Source organism: Carcharhinus amblyrhynchos, chromosome 20, assembly GCF_965287045.1.
Source record: "Carcharhinus amblyrhynchos chromosome 20, sCarAmb.v2.hapA, whole genome shotgun sequence".
Classification (NCBI taxonomy): domain Eukaryota; kingdom Metazoa; phylum Chordata; class Chondrichthyes; order Carcharhiniformes; family Carcharhinidae; genus Carcharhinus; species Carcharhinus amblyrhynchos.
This window is the reverse complement of record NC_137343.1, coordinates 1,687,041-1,712,725: the sequence shown is the minus strand read 5'-3', so window position 1 is coordinate 1,712,725 and position 25,685 is coordinate 1,687,041. Positions and strand designations below refer to the sequence as shown.

The following is a 25,685-nucleotide window of genomic DNA, read 5'->3' as shown; positions in this document are numbered from 1 at the left end:
CCTACCCCCAACTCCATGTCCCCTGACCTTCTGCAATAACCTCTTGTGATCAGCATAACTTAGCTGTTTTTGTTCTCAATGCCCCTTCTGATCAACATTAAACTCCCATGTATTTTGCTAACCACAATACGTCCTGCCACCTTCAAAGATCAATGTACATGCACCCCCAGGATGTTCTGTTCCTGCACACTTATTCAGATTATGCCATAAAGTTTTCCCATCCCTTCTGCCAAAAGGTATCACCCTCATTTCACTGTATTAAATTCGATCTGTCACTTACTGCAACTCAGGGATCAGTGCTGGGCCCAATGTTATTTGTCATTTATGTTAATTTATTTACATTTGGATGAGAATCTAGAAGGCATGGTTAATAAGTTAGCAGATTGGTAGCATAGTGGACAGTAAAGAAAGTTATCTCCAATGGCAACAGGATCTTGATCAATTGGGTCAGTGGGCTGACGAATGGCAGATGGAGTTTAATTTAGATAAATGCGAGGTTGCGAGGTGATGCATTTTGGTAGACTGAATTAGGGCAGGACTTAGTTAATGGTAGGGCGTTGGGGAGAGTTACAGAACAAAGGGATCTAGGGGTACATGTTCATAGCTCCTTTAAAGTGGAGTCGCAGGTGGACAGAGTGGTGAAGAAGGCATTCAGCATGTTTGGTTTCATTGGTCAGAACGTTGAATACAGGAGTTGGGACGTCTTATTGAAGTTGTACAAGACATTGATAAGGCCACACTTAGAATACTGTGTACAGTTCTCGTCACCCTATTATAGGAAGGATATTTTTAAACAAGAAAGAATGCAGAAAATATTTACTAGGATGCTGCCCGGACTTGACGGTTTGAGTTATAATGAGAGGCTGAATAGACTGGGACTTGTTTCTCTAGAGTGAAGGAGGCTGAGGGGTGATCATATAGAAGTCTATAAAATAATGAGGGGCACAAATCAGCTTGATAGTCAATATCTTTTCCCAAAGGTGGGGGAGTCTAAAACTAGAGGGCATAGGTTTAAAGTAAGAGGGCAGAGATACAAGAGTGTCCAGAGGGGCAATTTTTTCACACAGAGGGTGGTGAGTGTCTGGAACAAGCTGCTAAAGGTAGTAGTAGGGGCAGGTACAATTTTGTTTTTTAAAAAGCATTTAGACAGTTACATGGGTAAGATGGGTATAGAGGGATATGAGCCAAATGCAGGCAATTGGGATTAGTTCAGAGGTTTGAAAAAAAGAACAGCATGGACAAGTTGGGCTGAAGGGCCTGTTTCCATGCTATAAACCTCTATGAATTTATGACTTGTCTGCCCAATTTGCTGACCTATATCCTATTGTAGGCAACTCATATCAACCACACTCTTCGCCAATTCTCCAAGTCTTCTCAAAATACTTTCTTAAAACCCAGATAGAAAACGTACTCTTTTATCTCATTCTCTTTTTCAAAAAATTCTATTAAATTGATCAAACATGAACTGCCTTGTCCTGAATTTCTGAATTAACTCAAATGTCTCCAAGTGCTTCAAAATTAAGGCAATATTGTTAACAATACTGTTAGATTCCTCTTCCTTAGTAAATACTGATACAAAAATAATAATTTGGTGTTGTAGCCATGCTCTGTACCTCTAAGCAGGTAGGTCACCTTCTCTAGCTCTGTTAGAACCCACTCCACCTCCTACTGCCTGCTTACTATTTACATCACAGAATCAGAATTATTAGAATGTAGAAATAGGCCAATTGGCCCAACATGTCGGCACCTACTGTCCAATTGAGTAATTCACCTAGTGCCATTCTCCTTCCTTTTCTCTGTAACCCTGCACATCCTTTACAAATTGCAGCCTAATGCTCTTTTTAATTAGTTGGTTGAACCCATGTTCGCCACATTCTCAGAGTGTGCATTCCAGAGGCTAACCACCCAATGTGCGAAAAAGTTCTTTCTCAGTTCACTTTTGCTTCTTTTTGCCTATTGCTTTAAACTTGCACCTCTCATTCCTGAATTTTTCATGAGTGGGAACCATTTCTGCCTACGTACTTGTCCAAACCTAAAACATCTGATAATTTTAGCCTTCAGAGAGGGGCTAAGCAGAGATGTCCATATCTCCTTTTTGTGATGCAATTGCTATTGAACCTATACCGATATCGCTCCCTCTTATAGGCACTTATATAAGGCAAACATCCCCTCATTGTTGGCTTCTATTAAGTAGGGCATACATTGTTTGTCCTCCTTGCCGATATCTTAGCTAGGTAGGATAGCATTGATTAAGATTAATGTGTTGCCTAGGCTGATACTATTTATTCTGCTGTCTGCAAAGATCCTAAAGGAAATTAATTGAGTACTTGGCTCTTTTATACGAAACATGAAAAAAATAGAACATAGAACATAGAACATTACAGCGCAGAACAGGCCCTTCGGCCCACAATGTTGCGCCGACCAGTCTTATTTTTAAAAAAAAACATTGACCCACTAATCTAAACCAATCCCTTTTCGTCCATAAACCTATCCACCAATCTCTTAAACGCCCCCAAACTAGGCGCATTTACAACTGCAGCAGGCAGGGCATTCCAGTCCCTCACCACCCTCTGGGTAAAGAACCTGCCCCTGACATCCGTCCTATAACTACCCCCCCTTAATTTAAAGCCATGCCCCCTCGTGCTAGATTTCTCCATCCGAGGAAACAGGCTATCACCATCCACCCTATCTAAACCTCTAATCATCTTATATGTTTCTATAAGATCCCCTCTTAGCCGCCTTCTTTCCTGTGAAAACAACCCCAAATCCCTCAGTCTCTCCTCATAGGACCTCCCCTGCATACCAGGCAACATCCTGGTAAACCTCCTCTGCACCCTCTCCAAAGCCTCCACATCCTTCCTGTAATGTGGGGACCAGAACTGCACACAGTACTCCAAGTGCGGCCGCACCAGAGTTGTGTACAGTTGCAACATGACGCTGCGACTCCTAAATTCAATCCCCCTACCAATAAACGCCAAGACACCGTACGCCTTCTTAACAACCTTATCTACTTGATTCCCAACTTTCAGGGATCTATGTACACATACACCAAGATCCCTCTGCTCCTCCACTCTATTCAAAGTCCTCCCGTTAGCCCTATACTCAACACATCTGTTATTCCTACCGAAATGGATTACCTCACACTTCTCCGCATTAAACTCCATCCGCCACCTCGCGGCCCAGCTCTGCAACCTGTCCAAGTCACCCTGCAAACTTCGACACCCTTCCTCACAATCTACCACACCTCCGACTTTGGTGTCATCAGCAAACTTACTAATCCACCCAACTATACCCTCATCCAGATCATTAATAAAGATTACAAACAGCAGTGGCCCCAAAACAGATCCCTGAGGCACACCACTCGTAACCGCACTCCATGATGAATAATTACCATCAACCACCACCCTCTGTCTCCTATCTGCTAACCAATTCCTGATCCAAGTACCTAAATTACCACCAATCCCATACATCTGCATTTTCTGCAGAAGCATACCATGGTGAACCTTATCAAACGCCTTACTAAAATCCACATATACCACATCTACTGCCTTACCCCTATCCACCTCGCTTATAATACCTTGCTTAAAGCTGGCTAAGCTGCAGCCTCCCACTTCTAAGGGATGGTTCGGGATGCCAAATATTATCAGTTAGTCTCCCACCTCAAATTCATATGAGAATGGATTAGAAGGACTGCTCCTTCATATGACTTGATATTGAAGCTGGCCAGTTGTTACACTCCTTACAGTCACTCTTGTTTCTTAGAGATTTTAAGAATGTTTTGGACAAATGTGACACTATTATTACTATGAAAGCATGGAGAATGGTCTGCGAGTTGGAATGACGATCGAGCTTAACTTCACACTTTTTCCCATATAGGGTAATCCAGGTATCCCTGCAGGTCTCAAGGTCCACAGTTTTGATATCTCGAGAGATAGAGGGCTCTATAAGCTCGGTGATGTGTTTGATGGTGGCTCCCTATTGTCTCTTGAGCAGCTGTTCTGAAATATTCCTTTTTTAGATTCACAGGGACTTCATCCTCAGTAAGATAACTCTTATAAGTTACGATTCTCCGGTGGAAAAAAATCCTGTTATCTGCAGAGCCTTCGCAATTGATCAGCAAATATTATGAAAGTGTGTTGTACACTATCTGATTGTCCAATGAATTCTTATGCACTATCATGATCTTGAGAAAAGAGCTTGCAGTAAATGGGGCGATGTTTGAGAATGTGTCAATAAAATCTCAATTTACAGGAATAAAGGGCAAAAGTGTAACTGTGGAGAGAATAGGGCCTCTTGAGGATCAACAAAGTCATCCATGTGCAGATCCACAAGCGAAGGGTAACATTTTAAATGAATATTTCTCATCAGTATTTACTGTTGAGAAAGGCATAAACGTTAGGGAACTTGGGAAAATAAACAGTGATGTCTTGAGTAGTGTACATATAACAGAGGAGGCAGCGTTAGAAGTCTTAAAGTGCATCAAAGTAGATAAATCCCCAGGACCTGATGAAGTGTATCCCAAGATGTTGTGGGATGCTAGGGAGGAAATTGCCACAGATGATGTGCCTGAATATTAGAGGGTGGCAAATACCGTGCCCTTGTTTAAGGAAAGCTGCAGGGAAAAGCCTGGGAACTACTGGCTGGTGAGCCTAACATCTGTAGTGGGTAAGTTGTTAGAAGGTATCCTGAGAGACAGGATCTACAGGCATTTAGAGAGGCAAGGACTGATTAGGGACAGTCAAAAAACAAAGAAAATTACAGCACAGGAACAGGCCCATCGGCCCTCCAAGTCTGCACTGATCATGCAATGACTTTGTATGGAAAATCATGTCTCGTGAATTTGATTTGAGTTTTTTGAAGGGGTAATTAAGAAGGCAGATGAGGGCACAGCTGTCAATGTTGTCCACGTAGACTTTAGCAAGGCCTTTGACAAGGTACCGCATGTTAGGTTATTGCATAAGGTTAAATCTCATGGGATCCAAGGTGAGATAGACAACTGAACACAAAATTGACTTGATGACAGAAGACAGAGGGTGGTTGTAGAAGGTTGTTTTCCAAACTAGAGGTCTGTGACTAGCATGTGCCTCAGGGATTGGTGCTGGGTCCACTGTTATTTTTCATTTATATTAATGATTTGAATGAGAAGTACGTTTGCTAATGACACCAAGATTGGTGGCATAGCAGACAGTGAAGAATGTTATCTAGGGATCTTGATCAATTGGGCCAGTAGGCTGATAAATGGCAGATGGAGTTTAATTTAGATAAATACAAGATGATGCATTTTGGTAGATCGAACCAGGGCAGGATTACTCAATTAATGGTGACTCAATTATTCAATTACTCAATTATGGTGACTAGTGGAGTGCCCCAGGGGTCGGTGCTGGGGCCTCAGCTTTTTACCATTTATATAGATGATCTGGAGGAGGGAACCGAGTGTAGGGTGTCAAAATTTGCTCTTGACACCAAGATTGAGGGAACGGCAAATTGTGCGGAGGGTGTGGAGAGTCTGCAGAAGGATCTAGATAGGCTGGGCGCATGGGCCAGGAAATGGCAAATGGAATTTAATGTTGGCAAGTGTGAGGTGGTCCACTTTGGTAGGAAGAATGGTAGGAAGGACTATTACTTATGGGGCGAAAAACTGCAGCAGGCGACGGTGCAGAGGGACCTCGGGGTCCTTGTGCATGAGTCGCAAAAACCCAGCTTGCAGGTGCAGCAGGTGGTCAGGAAGGCTAATGGGACGCTGGCCTTCATAGCGAGGGGGATTGAATATAAAAGTAGGGAGGTCTTGCTGCGGCTGTATAGGGCATTGGTGAGGCCGCAGCTGGAGTACTGTGTGCAGTTTTGGGCGCCGCACCTGCGCAAAGATATTTTGGCCTTGGATGGAGTGCAGAGGAGGTTTACTAGGCTGATACCAGAGTTGAGGGGGTTGAGCTATGAGGAGAGGCTGAATAAACTAGGCTTGTACTCGTTAGAGTTTAGAAGAATGAGGGGAGATCTCATTGAGACGTATAAGATGATGAATGGGATGGATAGGATAGAGGTGGAGAGACTCTTCCCGCTCAAAAAAGACAGTAGGACTAGGGGGCACAGCCTCAAGATAAAAGGGGAGGCGGTTTAGAACGGAGTTGAGGAGGAACTTCTTCACTCAAAGGGTGGTGAATCTCTGGAATTCTCTGCCCGTTGAAGTGGTGGAGGCTGCCTCACTAAATATTTTTAAGACGCGGGTTGATGGGTTTTTGATAAGAGAGGGGATTAAGGGTTATGCGGAGAAAGCGGGAAAGTGGAACTGAGCAGCGACAGATCAGCCATGATCTTATTGAATGGCGGGGCAGGCTCGAAGGGCTAGATGGCCTACTCCTGCTCCTATTTCTTATGTTCTTATGTTCTTAATGATAGCACATTAGCGAGAGTTACAGAACAAAGTGATCTAAGGTACAGATTCATAGATCCTTGAAAGTAGAGTCACAGGTGGATAGGGTGGTGAAGTTGGTATTCGACATGCTTAGTTTCATTGGTCAGAACATTGAAATTAGGTTAGTGGTTAAAAACTGGGCAGGATGGACAAGTTAGGCTGAAGTGCCTGTTTCCTCTATGCTGTAAACGTTTCTGAGTCTATACCAAAGGAGACTCAGCTTAAGATACTGTACCATCTGCATATTACTCCAAGCTTAAGACACAAGTTTGATACTGCTATATTCTCATTGTGCCAAAAATGCAAGGATGGCACAGGGGACTCTCTGCAGTGCTCCCAGGGAAAATTCCAGTGAACCTGCATTGTAACTGGTCAAAGCCTCAAAACTCTTCCTCATGTGGTGTCCAATACTACACACAATGCTTGGAGATCTCATTACAGTTCTATATATTCTCATCATTCCCTTTTGCCTTTTCCATTCTATATATCGAGACAAAATCCAACTTTTCTACAGCTTTATTAACCCAAGGCGTTGCATTTCATGTCCCACGAACCTGGATCTGTGCCCAAATAATAATGTTCGTCCACAACACAGAGCCTCCTTCAACTCAAGTGTGTAATTATTGTTGTGTTTTTAAAATAATACATCTTACACTTACTGACATTTCTGCCGCTTAGCCCTCTCTCCTAACTTGTGTAATACACTGACAGGCAATTTAACCTGCATCTAATATTTACATTATTTCAGTAGGGGTGTTCAAAAGAGCATCTTTACTTGCAATGAGAATAGGGTTTATTGACATGCATCAATCAGAGAGAGAATTCACACTGCAGTCTGAAGAACAGAAATCCACTGATTGTGATACTCAGCAATTATATAATGATATCCCAATAAATCTATACATTAACAGAAGAACTGAAGCTTAATGGATTTGATTTCAATTCCAACATAGTTGACTGAACAGCAAAGTGTAGCAAGATGAGCCTTACTTGTACCATCACCAGTTTCGGAGGCATCATGTGTTGGTATTTGTGCTCCCCAGCTTTCAGACACATTTCTGGCATCAAGCTTTTGTAATGCTTTCAGAATAGGAGGAATTGGTTCCTCTAAATCATCTGAAGGATCTTGCTGAGTGCAGGGGCGATCCTTCTCTGGAGGTGAATGGAACCTAAACAAATTAGCAAGAAAAAAAGGGTTCATTTCTAAGAACCATCTGTGGCACTGCAAGCCTTCTGCCACATCTAGAAGTTAAAACTAACACAAAACCATTACCCTTTATTTTAAATTAACAAAATAATATTTATATCACAAGTCAAAGTTTCTGGAAAGCTTCTGGAGTTCGTGAAATAATTGAGAACAAAGGGCAAAGAAAAAGTTTAACTGACTGCAGCCAAACAACTTAGTTCCCATTGTACATATGTTAAAACTGAAGTCTATGTGCAGTTTGCTGATTTTTTTGCCATTATAAATTCCTATGTCCACATTTATAACAGAAATTTCAGATGTAAATTTGTCAGCTTGTAATGACACTCTCTCACCTGTGGTGGCAGGGACTGTTTGCAGAGACTAATGGTGCTGCCATGAATAGGAGATCACAACTACAGCAAGACAAGTTTTCATATGTTTATTATAATTCTCAATACAAGAATTAATGATGGAAACATAAAATATATCACTGTAAAATGAGCCTAAACTATAACCAATTCTCCAGCCACCTCTCATCTGAAAGCTATGATGGATCTGGACTTCCCATATGCAATCAACTAGTTTAGAACAAAATATTACATCCAACTTGCAGCTTTTCAATGATCTTTCATGATATAATTTGTTTCCATTCATAGCACGAATTGCAATTCACTTTTGTATTAGTAAGTGTAAAATTACAGAAATCATGTCCAATGGCTCCAATATATATTTGATGCAACACAAGGAGCCATTTTTTGCAACGAATAACCCATTATGATTAGTTGGTTTCTCTAGTTTATGCCGGGTAAACAATGAGTGTCCTCTTTGTGCCAAGTCACATTGTGCTTTACAAACCTTTAAATCTTGTTCCACTGCAATATCTAGTTCTGCAAACTTCAATGCTAAACCAAAACCCTGGTGCAAGTTGTTCAATTTTTAACAAACGAAACTTTAAAACGCTGCTAGTAGGCAAAAAGAAAGATGATTCAATACATTTATACATAAAGTTGGTTTAACATATTTAAAACATGAGCTAATGTATATCAGCTCACAAGATATCCTGAACAGTTGTTGGTGTTGCTATAAGTTCTACCTTCATTAATCAGTTTTCTTCAAAGCAGTGACCCAGGACAACAGAGATAATAAAACAGATGAACTAAAAATTAGTTCAAAATGTTGACAGATCAATGCTTCAATGCTGAGAAACTTTGGAGGATTGGGCTGAACATCACTGCTTACCCAACCAAGTTAGACCTTGAATTTACACTGTAGGGATAGCCGTAAAATCCCAAATTAGTGGGTCCCAATCTTGACTAAAGCTGACCATAACAAAGAGCGTAGAACATAGAAAAACTACAGCACAAACCGGCCCTTCGGCCCACAAGTTGCACCAATCACATCGCTACCTACTAAACTTACCTATAACACTCAATCCTATTAAGTCCCATGTACTCATCCAGAAGTCTGTTAAGACCCTATCGAATTTGCCTACCCCACCACCGAAGGCAGCCAATTCTACTCACCCACTGCCCTCTGACTGAAAAACTTACCCCTAACATCTCCTCTGTACCTACTCCCCAGGACCTTAAGCCTGTGTCCTCTCATAGCAACCATTTCAGCCCTGGGAAAAAGCCTCTGAGAATCCACACGATCTATACCTCTCAGCATCCTATGTACCTCTATCAGGTCACTTCTCATCCTTCGTCTCTCCAAGCAGAAAAGACCAAGCTCCCTCAACCTATCCTCATATGGCATGCCACCCAGTCCAGGCAACATCCTTGTAAATCTCCTCTGCACTCTTTCAATAGCTTCCACATCCCTCCTGTAATAAAGCGACCAGAACTGAGCACAGTACTCCAAGTGGGGTCTGACTAGGGTCTTATAAAGCTGCAGCATTATCTCCCGACTCCTAAACTCAATCCATAGAATCATCGAATCATAGAACCCTACAGTGCAGAAAGTGGCCCTTCGACCCATCGAGTCTGCACCGAACACAATCCCACCCAGGCCCTACCCCCATATCCCTACATATTACACCCACTAATCCCTCTAACCTACGCATCCCTAGACACTAAGGGGCAATTTCTTGGCATGGCCAATCAAAATAACCTGCACATCTTTGGTCTGTGGGAGGAAACCGGAGTACCCGGAGGAAACCCACACAGACACGAGGAGAATGTGCAAACTCCATACAGTGGCCCGAGCCGGGAATCAAACCCAGGACCCTGGAGCTGTGAAGCAGCAGTGCTAACCACTGTGCTACTGTGCATCCCTCTATTGAAGAAGGCCAGTATGCCATACGCCTTTTTAATCACATCCTCTACCTGTGAGGCCAATTTAAGAGTCCTGTGGACCCGGACCCCAAGTCCTTCTGATCCTCTACACTGCTAAGAGTCTTACCCTTGATATTATACTCCTTCATCCCATTTGACCTGCCAAAATGGATCACTACACATTTATCTGGGTTGAAGTCCATCTGCCACTTCTCCACCCAGTCTTGCATCCTATCTATGTCATGCTGCAACTTCTGACATCCCTCCAGACTATCCACAACACCACCAACCTTCGTGTCGTTAGCAAACTTACCAACCCATCCCTCCACTTCCTCATCCAGGTCATTTATGAAAATGACAAACAGCAAGGGTCCTAGAACAGATCCTTGGGGCACTCCACTGGTGACCGACCTCCTTGCAGAAAAAGATCCATCCACAATCACTCTCTGCCTTTTGCAGGCAGGCCAGTTCTGGATCCACAAGGCAACAGCCCCATGGATCACTTTCTCAAGAAGTCTTGCATGGGGGACCTTATCGAACGCCATGCTTAAGTCCATATATACCACAGCTACTGCTCTTCCCTCATCAATGTGTTTAGTCACATTTTCAAAGAACTCAACCAGGCTCGTAAGGCATGATCTGCCTTTGACAAAGCCGTGCTGACTACTTTTGAGCATACTATACTTTTCTAAATGTGCATAAATCCTGTCCCTCAGGATCTTCTCCATCAACTTACCAACCAATGAGGTTAGACTCACCAGTCGGTAATTTCCTGGGCTATCCCTATTCCCTTTCTTGAATATAGGGACCACATCCGCAATCCTCCAATCCTCTGGAACCTCTCCCGTCTCCATCGACGACACAACGATCATCGCCAGAGGCTCTGCAATCTCTTCCCTCGCCTCCCACAGTAACCTGGGGTATATCCCATCCGGTCCCGGTGACTTATCTATCTTGACACTATTCAAAAGTTCCAGCACATCCTCTTTCTTAATGTCCACATACTCAATCTTTTCAGTCTGCCGCAAGCCTACAGTACAACCACCCAGATCTGGTGGGTAACAATCCACCATTTCCAAACAACAAATGCTTAATCAGATCCAGAGCTCAGTTTCACATATTGCCAACAAACACTTCTTCCATGGGAACAGAGCCAACAATCAGAAGATACAGTAATTTTTTGTGAGCCTAAGCATAGGCATAAAATAACAAAATGTAATATATTTGGTAGTCAATTAGTAATTCATTTTCAATTACAGAACAATCTATTTTACTTTGAGGTTTCAAAGAATATACACAGAACTGACATTTACACAGCAGTTTTCATGACTTGAGGACATTTCCAATCACTTGATACTTTTTAAAGCATTTTTGATATAATGAACTAGACTTGGAAATAGAAAGCACAGTTTCAAAGTTTGCAGTTCAGGAAGATGATGACATACGTTAGGAAGACATAAATTGGTGAAATAGGCAAAAAAATCGTAGAGAAATGTAAACTGCTACATATTGGGAAGAAGAAAAGGAACAGGGAGATTTGATACACTTTCTGCCAGAGGTTTGACAAGACCATGAAGGGTCATCTAGTTATATGAGGCACAGGGAAATGTCCAAATATTATGTTTAGGCTGTGCCAGATGCTACATGTCACAATCTTCATTAGAAAGTCAGTACTGAATGTTGGATGCCACTGATATGCAGGCCAAGAGCGGTTATAGCATGATAGAATAGCATATTCAATTTGACAATGGGAAACTTGGTTCAGAAACAAGTGTCTTAAATGAAGGGAATTACAAGGATATGTCGTCAAAATCAGCTGCAGTGAACCGGGAGAATAGATTAAAAAGTAGAGAAGGAAGGACATAGATTTAAGGAGATATTTCATACCTCTCGATAAAGATAAATTCCATTGAAAAGAAAGATGCTACAAGAAGGATGAACCACTTGTGGATAACCAGAGAAGTTAAGAATGATATCAAATTGAAAAGCATCCAAGATTGGGAAGATTTTAGAAGCTAGCAATAACAAAAAAGGGAGAAAGAATATATTAAAAAATGAAGAAGCTAAACAAACAAAACATTTGTCTATTAGGAGCTGAGACTAGGGAATTAATAAATAGAAACAAGAAATTGGCAGAGGCTTTGAACAAGTATTTTGCATCTGTTTTTAAGAAAGCATAAAAAGCATCCCAATACATAATAGGTGAAAATCAAGGGCAAAGAAAAGAAAGGACATGAAACAAAACTGCTAGAAAAGTGTTCTAGAGAAAATGAATGGGCCCACCCTAGAGTCTTGGAAGAGTGTGACAATTCTGTTCAGTATGAGTACGTCTGTGTATTTTCAGCAGTGGCAATTGTGGATGTACATGTGATCTTGAGCAAGTGAGTGTGAGTGTTGATGCTCATGTGTGTGCGTGCAAATGTGGCGGTGACTGAATATGCAGGTGTGTAGCTTGTGTGGGTGTGGCAGTGATTGAGTGCACGCATTTGGCCAGAAAGATTTGGTAACTTGACAACAGCAGACAAACACACTTAAATGCTTAATCTTCTTTACTTATAAAAATATAAAATAAGCAGTACAATATGGACACAGAACCTGGTGTCAGTTCCTTGTGGCTACAATAATCTGTGTTAATGATGAAGTCACCTGCACATGCTCACACCTACTAAAGATGTCAATAAACATATTGAAAAGAAGATCCTTAGTGTACCCACTATAACACATAATACCTCAATTCTTTTCAAAATTCAGTTTGTGCCAAATGTCATCTTTCTGGGAAAAAAAGGAAATGTGGCCCCTCGAGTGAAAAGGTTGGACAAGCCTGACACATGTTGCATCATACTTTGAACTACGCTGTAGAATATCTATAAGTCTCTTAAAAAAACACAACATGAAATCATAAAATATGGTATGGTATTGTATCATTTTAAAATATTCTTTGGGTTAAATGTCAATAGCAAATAAAGCAGAAAGAATGGCTGACATAAGGATGTTCAGCTGACCTTTTGGGCTGCAGGTGAATCTCCTCAAATTCATTGCTAGAAGCATTGCTGTTACTTTCTAAGGGTTGCCCAGTGAATATGGAATAGTCAGAACCTGGAGTAAGCCACTTGCGTCTTGCAACATCATCAGGAGGAGTTTTTGTAGGAGTATGATTGTCATCAGGATGATGGAAAAGGCTGTTTTTGGTAACACATTAAGAGAACAACTCACAAAGTCACAAAAGACATAAAACTAAATCAAAATAATTGTGATCAAACAATTTTTGCGATTCACATTTTCAATTAGGACTTGTCTCAAGTTCTTTAAATAACGGCATAAACAAACATTATTCTACCTACAATAATCTGTGATCTTAAAATGTCTAAATGTGAAAGACCACCTAAGCTTCAAGTTATATTCTAAGTGTTTATATTCAGAATATAGTAATTTAGGAATATATCACCAAAGGAACTGTTTCAAATGGGAACAATGTTTATTTTCTGCTCTTGATTAGTAAAATCTGGCCCTAGCTTTGTAATTTTTCTCACTGAGAAAAATCATAAATGAGAGAACTTTACTGGAGGGATCAGGAATCTGTTCTGGTGATAGCAGTCAACATTTGCTCTAGATTTCAGCTCTGAAGAGGAAACAAATGTAGGTTGGAATGCAGATATTGAAAAATTTCAAAATTAGCTTCTGGTTGTCTGAAGGAGACAGGATACATGGCTTCATGCATCAATGAGGCAAATGCAGTTCACTGTTCATTACAGTGCTGCATACATGTGATATTGTTTAAGTTAAACCTTTGCACACAGTTTGCTATACACCAAGGACTGTGTGGCCAAATTCCCCTCCAACTCAATTTTCAAGTTTGCTGATGACACCACCTTAGTCGGTCAGATCTCAAACAATGGTGAGACAGACTACAGGAAAGAGATGGAGAATCTGGTGAACTGGTGAGAAGACAGTAATGTAACCGCATTCCTAGACACAGACATCTCCATTAAGACGGTCACCTCAGCACCTCACTGTACCGCAAGCCCACAGATAACCTCACGATGCTCCACTTCTCCAGCTTCCACCCTAAACATGTTAAAGAAGCCATCCCCTCTACGGACAAGCCCTCCATATACACAGGATCTGCTCAGATGAGGACGATCACAACAGACACCTCCAGACGCTGAAAGATGTCCTCACAAGAACAGGATATGGCGCTCAATTCATCATTCGACAGCTCCAACGCGCCACAGCAAAAAACCGCACCGACCTCCTCAGAAGACAAACACGGGACACGGTGGACAGAATACTCTTCGTCATCCAGTACTTCCCCAGAGCAGAAAATCTACGACATATCAATGACGAAGGTGAACATCTCACCAAGGCCATCCCTACATCCCCACATCTTGCCTTCAAATAACCGCATAACCTCAAACAGACCATTGTCCGCAGCAAACTACACAGCGTTCAGGAGAACAGTGACCATGGCACCACACAACCCTGCCACAGCAACCTCTTCAAGATGTGCCGGATCACTGACACGGATGCCATCATCTCACGTGAGAACGCCATCCACCAGGTACACGGCACATACTCTTGCAAGTCGGCCAACATTGTCTATCTGATACGCTGCAGGAAATGATGTCCTGAGGCACGGTACATTGGGGAGACCATGCAGACACTACGACAACAGATGAACGAACACCGCTCGACAATTACCAGGCAAGATTGTTCTCTTCCTGTTGGGAAACACTTCAGTGGTCACAGGCCTCTGACCTTCGCGTAAGCGTCCTCCTAGGCGGCCTTCATGAGACACAACAGTGCAGAATCACTGAGCAGAGATTGATAGCCAAATTCCGCACACATGAGGGCGGCTTCAACCAGGATCTTGGATTCATGTCACACCATCTGTAACCCCCAAGACTTGCTCGGATTTTCAAAATCTCACTAACTGTCCTCTCTGGAGACAATACACATCTCTTTAACCTGTGCACTCTCCACTCACACTGTCTGTACCTTTAAGATTTGATTAGCTGTAAAGACTCACATTCCAATCATTATTCTGTAAACTGAGTTTGTGTCTTTATATGCCTTGTTTGTGAACACAACTCCTATTTACCTGACAAAGGAGCAGCGCTCCGAAAACTACTGGCGTTTGCTACCAAAAAAACCTGTTGGACTTTAACCTGGTGTTGTGAGACTTCTTACTGAGTTTACCTCAGTCCAATGCCGGCACATTCTGTCAAGAAGCCAATTTTGTATCCATTTAGATACCTCACCCTGGATCCCATGAGATTTAATCTTATGTAACAACCTACCATGCAGTACCTTGTCAAAGGCCTTGCTAAAGTCCATGTAGACAACATCAACTGCACTGCCCTCTTCTACCTTCTTGGTTACCCCTTCAAAAATCTCAATTAAATTTGTGAGGCATGATTTTCCACTCACAAAGCCGTGCTGACTGGCCCTAATCAGTCCTTTTGTCTCTAAATGCCTGTAGATCCTGTCTCTCAAAATACCTTCCAGCAATTTACCCACCACAGATGTGAGGCTCACTGGCCTGTAGCTCCCAGGTTTTTCCCTGCAGCCCTTTTTAAACAACAGCATAACATTTGCCACTCTCCAATCTTCAGGCACCTCACCTGTGACTATCGATGATTCTAATATCTCAGCTAGGGGACCCGCAGTTTCTTCCCAAGCCTCCCACAATGTCCTGGGATACACTTCATCAGGTTCCAGGGATCAAAGTTGACAAAGGGTCATCAGGACTTGAAACATCAGCTCTTTTCTCTCCTTACAGATGCTGCCAGACCTGCTAAGATTTTCCAGCATTTTCTCTTTTGGTTTCAGATTCCAGCATCTGTAGTAATTTGCTTTTATTTAACTGGAAATTGGAATCCTGACAGCCCCTGGCTAAAGTTTCAGAGAAACTCGAATGACAGTTAACCCCAGACATGCAGGGAGCAATTCTCCCATTGCAACCCACTAATTCTTTGGTGGGTTGGATTGGGAGATGCGCGCATGCGCCAATTCGTGAGACTCACACCTACATTCTCGATGTATGCGCATTTCCCACTGCCAGAGTGCAAGCACGGTCAAGACCAGGCTGGAAACCGACAGGAAGACCAGGTAAGTGATTTTAATCTATTTGTAATGTAATTTAAATGTCATAAATCGGGCCTGATAGCATCTCTCACCCTGCCAAGAGTATTTCACTCCAGTGGAGTTTAGAATACCTCCCCACTTTCAGAGGACTAGCAAGAGACCCTGCTGGAGTGGGGTGCCCCCCCAGGTAGTGCCAGCCTGTGCCTTCTGGCACTGCCCAGGAGGCTAAGTGCCCATGCACAGGGGGCACCTTGGCACTGCCCACTGTGCAGTGCCATGGGGGTGGGGGGCAATTGTGGGTGGGACCAAGGGGTGATCAGTGGGGGGGGGGGGGGGGGAGGGGGGTGGGATCCCACTGTCACTCAGAATGGGGATCAGTCTGGGCTGGTGGGAGGCCAGTGATTGGGGTGGTCATGGTGGATGAGGTCTACCGGGGTGGGCTTGGTGGGGGAGGTCTGCTGGGGTGGAGGGAGTGGGGCAGGATCGTCACTGCTGGTGGGGAGGTGGAGGGGCATTAGTCTATGAGGGGGGTGTGGTTGGAAGGGGCAGCTCTGCACGCACTGAAGCCCTGAACTGTCCGACTCTAGAGTGAATAGACCCGCCCGAGCTTTTAATGACATTCTCGATTCTGACCTCTGCATTGCTCACGGTGTGGGAGATTTAAGTCTGAACTCCCACTGAGAAAATAATTGTGGTTTACACCATTTTTCCCACCAATTCAGCACTTAGAATATTTTTGGGAGAATCACTCCTGTGGTGTGCAGGCCCACCAACATGTGGGCACATTCTGGTACTCATGAATTAAACTCTCCATTTTGGGCAAATAGTTCCACAGTGTTATGGATACCACAGGAGAGTCAAAGTTTAAAAGGGTAAACATGACAAAAAATCTGTAGTAGAACCCTACAGTTGGCAGATGTCTAAATATGTCATCTTTCCAGCAACTTCTGCAATCAAACCAGAGAGATAGATACATGATGGTAATGTCACTGGACTAGTAATAAAAAGCCCAGGCTGCCACTCTGGGGACATGGGCACACCATGGTCTCAATAAATTTTACCTACGCTTGTGCACTGAAGAGGACACTCCAGTTAACACAACAAAGGAGACAGCAGTTATAATTGATAAGCCCAATTCAACTGATAGGTGCTACAGGCTATCCCCATCAAGGTGAGGACCCATCATGTCCATTGGTCAACTACTGCCCACTTGAAGTCAGACAACTAATACCCTGGGAGTTTGGGAGTGTGGAAGATGGCCCATGTGGGGACCAGTCCAGGTCTTTAAAGCAGTTACATGAAGTTACAGGTATTTTTCTTTCTTCTCTTTTAGAGTGCCTGTTAGGGTAACACTGGCAGAAGCATCTTAAGTTGATGACTTAAATAGGTTGTTCAGATAATTCCCAGAGCAGGACAATTGCCAACAGGAAGTTGACACTTCTGGACAATTGCCTCGTACTCCCCCGCATCCGCCCTCCCAACTAAATCCAAAACTGGGGAGACAGGAAGTTACGGGCCTTTCTTTTCCAGCCATTACATTGCATCAATGACCACTGGTTACAACTTAGGAATACAGGAGCACATGTAGGCCATTTGGCTTCTCAAGCCTGCTCCGCCATTTGACGAGATCACAGCTGATCTTCTACCGTAACACCATCTTCCTGCACTATCCCACTATCCCTTGATGTCACTTGCATCTAGGTATCTATCAAATTCTGTTTTAAATAAACTCAATAACTGAGCCTCCACAGCTCTTTTGGGGAGGGAGAGAATACCAAAGATTCATCACTCTGACTGAAGAAATTCCTACTAAGTGGTATACCTCTTATTCTGAGACTGTGGTCCTGGACACTTTCTTGCAGCTATTGTGGTGAGCCCTGGAAGAATTTTTTAGTCTGATGAACCTTTGTTACACTCCCATTAAGACCTGTATATTCTTCCTTAGGTAAGGAGACCAATATTTAACACAATACTCCAGTTGTGGTTTCACCAAGGCTCTTGTACAACTACAGAAAGACTTCCTTACTCCTGTACTAAAATCCTTTGCAAGAAAGGTACTTGCTCTCCTGATTGTTTGCTGCACCTGCATGTTAGCTTTTAACAGCTTGTAAACAAGAACACCCAGGTTCCTTTGGACAACAACACTTCCCAATCTCTCTCTATTTAAGATATACTCCACTTTTCTGATTCTGCAGACAATTCTCTTTCTGTGGCTTCACCAAAGTTCTATACAACTCCAACATGACTTCCCTGCTTTTGTAATCTATGCGTTGATTGAAAAAAGCATACAGGACATTTGCCTTTATCACCGATCTCTTAACATGCTCTTCCACTTTCAGAGATCTGTGGACAAACATGCCAAGATCCCTTTGATCCCCACTATCCAAATCATTGATATAGGTTCTGAACAGCTGGGGCCCCAAGTATTGATCCTTACAGTGCCCCACTTCCAGAAGTTTCAAAGTTAACAAAGGCTAAAACCTCAAATGTCTGGAATGTAATATTCCTTGCATAGCGCAAGCATTCCAGCCAAGTCAACACAATGGCCCAGCAAATGGTCAGTCTGCTGTGGTCAACATGGAACACAGACAGCACTTTGTGGATCCTAATCTCCAATAATGGTGCAAAGGTCTAAGCATTAACAGTTCTAACAAAACGATTTCAACAAGAGGGCTTCATTTAACAACCTAAAACCAACGTGACCAAGAGTTGGGTGGACTGACTTCCTTTAATTATGCAGTCTTTGAACCTTACAGGGAGTTACCGCTCAACTTCCAACATGAACAGAACTCCAGGCAACAGCCTATGCATCTTACCATCAAGCTGGTGGCAGCAGAAAGAATTCTGACCTTCATTAAAAACTGCAACCTGCTGGAACCTTGGAACTTATACCTCCAAGACAAACTCTATGTGTCATTGTGGAAGTTTTGCTCCTGAAAAGTGGATCACCCGATAATCAGCTAATCTCCCCTCAGAAGAAGCCTTCCATTGAATTCCAATTCTGGACACATGTAACACCTTAAACTTGTATTTATTGTGGTCGTGCCCTGAACCCTGTTCCTTTTTCTTTATCGCCTGTTTATTGTGAAAATGGCAAGAAATGGATGTTATAAACCCTTCACGCAGAGTTGTGTGGGACACCAAAGCCCAGGAAATAACAGCATCTAGTTGAAATTCTCTGTCTCTGCTGGAGGAAGGGGCTCTTTACTGTGCAAGGTGTAATTTTGACCCTATATAAAAACAAGGGTGAGCTTAACTATGAGATATCTCTCTGTTGAGCATCATGGGTAAAGTTTCTGGCCTCATCAGACTGCAGATCTAGACTAAACACATCTACCTCAACTCTCAATGGTTTCAAAACTGGCAGATCTACAATTGATATGATCTTCTCAATCCGGTAGGTACAAGAGAAAAAAAATTAAATTAAAAGTTTATTAGTTACAAGTAGGCTTACATTAACACTCAAAGAAGTGAACTTACTGCGAAAATCCCCCAGTTGCCACACTCTGGCACCCGTTCAGTTACACTGAGGGAGAATTTAGCATGGTCAATGTACCTAACCTGCATGTCTTTTGGACTGTGGGAGGAAACCGAAGCACCCAGGGGAAACCCACACACACACAGGGAGAACATGCAGACTTCGCCAAGCCGGGAATCAATCCAGGTCCCTAGCACTGTGAGACAACAACACAAACCACTGTGCCACCATGCCAAGAACCAAGGAAGCCACAATAGAACATAGAACATTACAGCGCAGAACAGGCCCTTCGGACCACGATGTTGCGCCGACCAGTTACAAAACAATGACCCACTAACCTAAACCAATCCCTTTTCGTCCATAAACCTATCCACGGATCTCTTAAACGCCCCCAATATATTGTATTCATCAATATTACTAAGGCATTCAGCCAAGTGCGCAGAGGCAAACTACTAAGCTGCTGGAAAAAGATTGGCTGTCCACCAACATGATTCTTTTTTCCATGATGGGTAACCCTCAAGAGATCTGCAGTGAGGTCAAACAGGCTCATGTTCTGGCATATTCTTCTCTTCGCTGCTGTCATGTTTTTATTCATTTATGGGACATGAATGTTGCTGGCTGGCCAGTATTTACTGCCCATCCCTAGTTGCTCTCGAGAAGGTGGTGGTGAGCTGCCATCTTGAATCGCTGCAGTCCATGTTCTGTGGATTGACCCACAATGCCATTCGGGAGGGAGTTCCAGCATTTTGACCCAGAGGATATGAAGGATCGGTGATATATTTCCAAGTCAGGATGGTGAGTGGCTTGGAGGGGAACTTGCAGGTGCCAGTGTTCCCATTTATCTGCTGCCCTTGCCCTTTTAGACGAAAGTGGTCGTGGGTTTGGAAGGTGCTGTCTAAGGATCTTTGGTGAATTGCTGCAGTGCACCTTGTAGATAGTACACACAGCAACTGAGTGACAGAGAGAGTGAATGTTTGAGGACAGGGTGCCAATCAAGCAGGCTGCCTCGTCCTAGAAGGTGTCAAGCTAGTTGTGTTGTTGGAGCTGCACCCATCCAGGCAAGTGGGAAGTATTCCATCACACTCCTGACTTGTGCCTTGTAGATGGTGTCTTGTAGGAGGTGAGTTGCTCGCCACAGTATTCCTAGCCTCTGACCTGCTCTTGTAGCCACTCTTTTTATGTGGTGAGTCCAGTTGAGTTTCTGGTCAATGGTAACCCCAAGGATGTTGACACTGGGGGGAATTCAGTGATGGTTACACCATTGAACGTCAAGGGTCAGTGGTTAGAGTGTCTCGTGTTAGTGAAGGCCATGGCCTTGCTTTGTGTGGCGCAATTGTTACTTGCCACTTGTCAGCCCAAGCCTGGATATTGTCCAAATTTTGTTGCATTTGAACATGGGGCCGCATATAAATTCAACTATATCTCAAAAACAGACTTCATATTGTTGCTACCAGTAACTGGTCACTATCTCCAGTCTTTAATTAAATACAGAAAATTCCTACCCTCCTGTGCTGATTCTTTAATTCTCTGGTGGAATTAGATCCCAATGCCTTAAAGTCCACACTTACATCCAATCCATATTCACCATGTCCATATTTGGGGAGGCACACAGCATGATACATAAGAACATAAGAAATAGGAGCAGGAGTAGGCCATCTAGCCCTTCGAGCCTGCCCCGCCATTCAATAAGATCATGGCTGATCTGTTGTGGCTCAGTTCCACTTTCCCGCCCTCTCCCCATAACCCTTAATCCCCTCTCTTATCAAGAACCCATCAACCCGCTTCTTAAAAATATTTAGCGAGGCAGCCTCCACCACTTCAACGGGCAGAGAATTCCAGAGATTCACCACCCTTTGAGTGAAGAAGTTCCTCCTCAACTCCGTTCTAAACCGCCTCCCCTTTATCTTGAGGCTGTGCCCTCTAGTCCTACTGTCTTTTTTGAGCGGGAAGAGTCTCTCCACCTCTATCCTATCCATCCCATTCATCATCTTATACGTCTCAATGAGATCTCCCCTCATTCTTCTAAACTCTAACGAGTACAAGCCTAGTTTATTCAGCCTCTCCTCATAGCTCAACCCCCTCAACTCCGGTATCAGCCTAGTAAACCTCCTCTGCACTCCCTCCAGGGCCAAAATATCCTTGCGCAGGTGCGGCCTCACAGCACCAGGGACCTGCTTTCAATTCCAGCCTTGGGTCACTGTCTGTGTGGAGTTTGCACATTCTCCCCATGACTGCGTGGGTTTCCTCCGGGTGCTCCGGTTTCCTCCCAAAGGTGTGCGGGTTAGGTTGATTAGCCAACCTAAATTGACCCTAGTGTCAGGGGATTAGCAGGGTAAATATGTGGGATTAGGGGAATAGGGGGTCTGGGTGGGATTGCAGTTGGTGCAGAATCGATGGGCAGAATGGCCTCCTTCAGCACTGTAAGGATTCTATGATTAGAATGTGGGTGGAACACGTGACGCATTTATTGCCCATTCCTAACCGCCCTCCATTTCAGAGGTCATTTAAAAGTAAACCACACTGCTGTGGGTCTGGAATCACATGTTCCTGACCAGGTAAGGATGGCAGATTTGGTTAACGAAGGAAATAAAGGAGAGTATTAAATTAAAAGCTGATGCGTTTAGAGTGGCTAAAAGTAGTGGGCGAGTAGAGGATTGGGAGAGGTTTAAAAATCAACAAAGAATGACGAAGAAGTTGATAAAGAAAGGAAGGATAGACTATGAAGCTAAACTAGCGCTAAATATAAAAAAGGATAGTAAGAGTTTTTATAAATATATAAAGAGGAGGAGGCTGGCTAGGGTGAATGTTGGACCCTTAGAGGATGAGAGGGGGGATTTAGTGGTGGGGGGTGAGGAAATGGCTGAGGCCTTAAATAAGTTTTTTGCTTCGGTCTTCACAGAGGAGGACGCGAATAGTTTGCCAGGTATTAAAGATAGAAGGATGGTAGGAGTTAAGGGCCTGGATGCGATCACTGTCACTAGAGAGGTAGTGCTCGATAGACTAGCAGGACTGATGGTGGACAAGTCCCCAGGACCGAATGGAATGCATCCAAGGGTTCTGAAGGACACGGCAGAGGTGATAGTGGATGCCTTAGTGATTATTTTCCATAACATAAGAATATGAGAGATTGGAATGCCCTGCCTGCTGCAGTTGTAAATGCGCCTAGTTTGGGGGCGTTTAAGAGATCCGTGGATAGGTTTATGGATAGAAAGGGATTGGTTTAGGTTAGAGGGTCATTGTTTTTTAAACTGGTCGGCACAACATCATGGGCCGAAGGGCCTGTTCTGCGCTGTAATGTTCTATGTTCTATGTTTAAACCTCGCTGGATTCCGGAGAAGTGCCGGAAGATTGGAAAATGGCTAATGTTACGCCGCTGTTTAAAAAGGGTAGCAGACAAAATGCAGGGAATTATAGGCCGGTTAGTTTAACGTCTGTTGTAGGAAAAATGCTTGAATCCGTCAAAGAAGAAATAGCGAGGGACCTTGAGAAGAATTGTTTGATACAGCAGACACAGCACGGATTTATTAAGGGGAAGTCGTGTCTGACGAATTTATTGGAATTCTATGAGGATGTGTCTAGTGCGGTGGACAGAGGGGAACCAGTGGATGTGGTGTTTCTCAATTTTCAGAAGGCGTTTGATAAGGTGCCACACAAAAGGTTGTTACAGAAGGTTAGGGGGCATGGAGTTGGGGGTAAGGTGTTAGCGTGGATAGAGGATTGGCTGTCAAATAGGAGGCAGAGAGTAGGTGTCAATGGGTGCTATTCTGATTGGCGGTTGGTAGCTAGTGGAGTGCCCCAGGCATCGGTGCTGGGGCCTCAGCTATTTACCATTTATATAGATGATCCGGAGGAGGGAGCTGAGTGTAGGGTGTCAAAATTTGCTGATGACACAAAGATAAGTGGAAAAACAAACTGTGCGGAGGGTGTAGAAAGTCTGCAGAGGAATCTAGATAGGCTAAGTGAGTGGGCAAGGACCTGGCAGATGGAATACAATGTTGGCAAGTGTGAGGTTATCCACTTTGGTAGGAATAATAGTAGGAGGGACTACTATTTAAAGGGCGAAAAGCTGCAGCATGCTACGGTGCAGAGGGACATGGGGGTCCTTGTGCATGAGTCGCAAAAACCCAGCCTACAGGTACAGCAGGTGGTCAGGAAGGCAAATGGGATGCTGGCCTTCATAGCGAGGGGGATTGAATATAAAAGTAGGGAGGTCTTGCTGCAACTGCACAGGGCACCGGTGAGGCCGCAGCTGGAGTACTGTGTGCAGTTTTGGTCGCCGCACTTGCGCAAGGATATTTTGGCCTTGGAGGAAGTGCAGAGGAGGTTCACTAGGCTGATACCGGAGTTGAGGGGGGTTGAACTATGAAGAGAGGCTGAATAGACTGGGCTTGTACTCGTTGGAGTTTAGAAGGATGAGGGGGGATCTTATTGAGATGTATATGATGATGAAGGGGATGGATAGAGGTTGAGAGATTTTTCCCGCTCAGAAAGGATTGCAGGACTAGAGGGCACAGCCTCAAGATGGTTTTTGGGGGGGGGGGGGGGCATGATCTTATTGAATGGCGGGGCAGGCTCGAGGGGCTTGATGGCCTACTCCTGCTCCTATTTCTTATGTTCTTATGTTATGTTCTTATTTCCTTACAGGATATTTCCTTACCAAGACAATAGTGAACCAGATGGTCTTTACAACAAATCAACAATGACTTTTAATTCCAGATATTTATTGAATTCAAATTTCAGCATCCGCCGCAGTGGAATTCGAACCCAGGTTCCCAGAGCATTAACTGGCTCTCTGGATTGCTAGGCCAGTGACAATTTCACTATGCCACTGCGTCCCCTCTACTTACGTACCAGAACTAATGGAAAGCTGTTCAATCTTGCTTGCCTTAGATCCAAGACAAAGGTACCCAAGTCCTGGCCAAGCAGTAAGCCCAGAGGGAAAAAAGAGAAGTCAGAGGCTTGAGCAACTTTTCAGGCCACTATCTTCCTCTGCAGCAATGAACACTGTAATACCAAGGTGGAGCTCCTGAGCCACATCAAGAGATGTTTAATACAGAATTGATTGCTCTGGCACAAACGACTGTCTTATGAGATGGAAGGCAATCATCAATATTTCAACATTAAAATACATTTTTTGCATTAGCCATATTAAAAAAGGAAAAATCTATTAACTTCCTTGATGGTGTAATAAGTACATGTAATGTTCCTACCTACTGCTCGATGTCCGTGAACAGCTATGGGCACTGGATCGGACCTTCATGTAGTTTCTCTCATGTTCTACTTGTCGAATTTGAGCCTCAAGTTTTGAAACAACCCTGAAATACAAGAATGAACATTTTTATGACTAATGAAATAAAATTCAGCATATATATTCATTTACGGGATGTGGGTACTGCTGGCTTGACCAGCATTTATTGCCCATCTCTAATCTTCCTTCAGAAGGTGGTAGTGAGCTCCCTTCTTGAACCACTGCAGTCCAAGTGAAAGAATGGCAATATATTTCCAAGTCAGGATGGTGAGTGACTTGGAGGGGAGTCTCCAGGTGGTTATGCTCCCAGGTACCTGCTGCCCTTGTCCTTCTAGATGACAGTGGTCATGTGTCTGGAAGGTGAAATAGCAGTGGTCATGGATTTGGAATTACCGAAGTCCACCCTCAAAAGCTGCATTAGTTCTGACGAAAAGTCACAGACCTGAAATATCAACTTTCTTTTTCCATAGATGCTGCTAGATATGGTGAATTTGTAAACTTCTTTTGGTTTTATCTCAATAGTTACATATTCAAATGCATAATGTAATGTATACTGGTCAACAAACTACTCATTAAAAGCTACTCCAAAGCAGAGAAAAGAAATTTGTGCTAGTGTTGTCCTCCTAAATGGGAAATGTTTGACCTCTGCCCTATCGCCTGATTCACAGCCATGATTAGAACTTTGGTCATAGCAAAATGCTAGAGTGAGCAGGAAGTTGGATAGTCACAGTGGGACACCAACACCAAGCTGCATCACCTACTGTTCTACAATGTTAAGTAAAACTTCTGATATGTCTCCCTTTTCTAGTCCCACTCTCCCGCTCGAATCCATACACTTTGGTATTTTTTTTAATCAATTATCAAAGTCCAATTTCAAAGAATTTACAAAATCAGATTGATATCATATTCACCATACCAAGCACATGTTCCAACATCGCAACCTCCATTGTAGATGATTCCATTCTCCAATTGCAGCCAGAGAACACACTGCTCTCTCAAGTTTT

General features: G+C 43.4%; 1 protein-coding gene across 8 annotated transcripts in view; it reads right to left on the bottom strand.

The window, feature by feature from the left end:
* The window catches only part of mphosph9 (M-phase phosphoprotein 9), a 143,927-nt gene that overhangs the window by 26,581 nt on the left and 91,661 nt on the right, over window positions 1-25,685 (bottom strand). For 7 of the 8 annotated variants that reach the window (XM_080207941.1, XM_080207945.1, XM_080207946.1 and 4 more), the window contains 3 exons: window positions 24,644-24,748; window positions 12,874-13,050; window positions 7,403-7,581 (listed from right to left, as the gene is read on the bottom strand). In XM_080207941.1, coding sequence (XP_080064067.1) covers window positions 7,403-7,581; window positions 12,874-13,050; window positions 24,644-24,748 — 461 coding nt within the window. The remainder of the gene's footprint in view (window positions 1-7,402; window positions 7,582-12,873; window positions 13,051-24,643; window positions 24,749-25,685) is intronic. The other variant, XM_080207947.1, reaches the window with a different exon arrangement.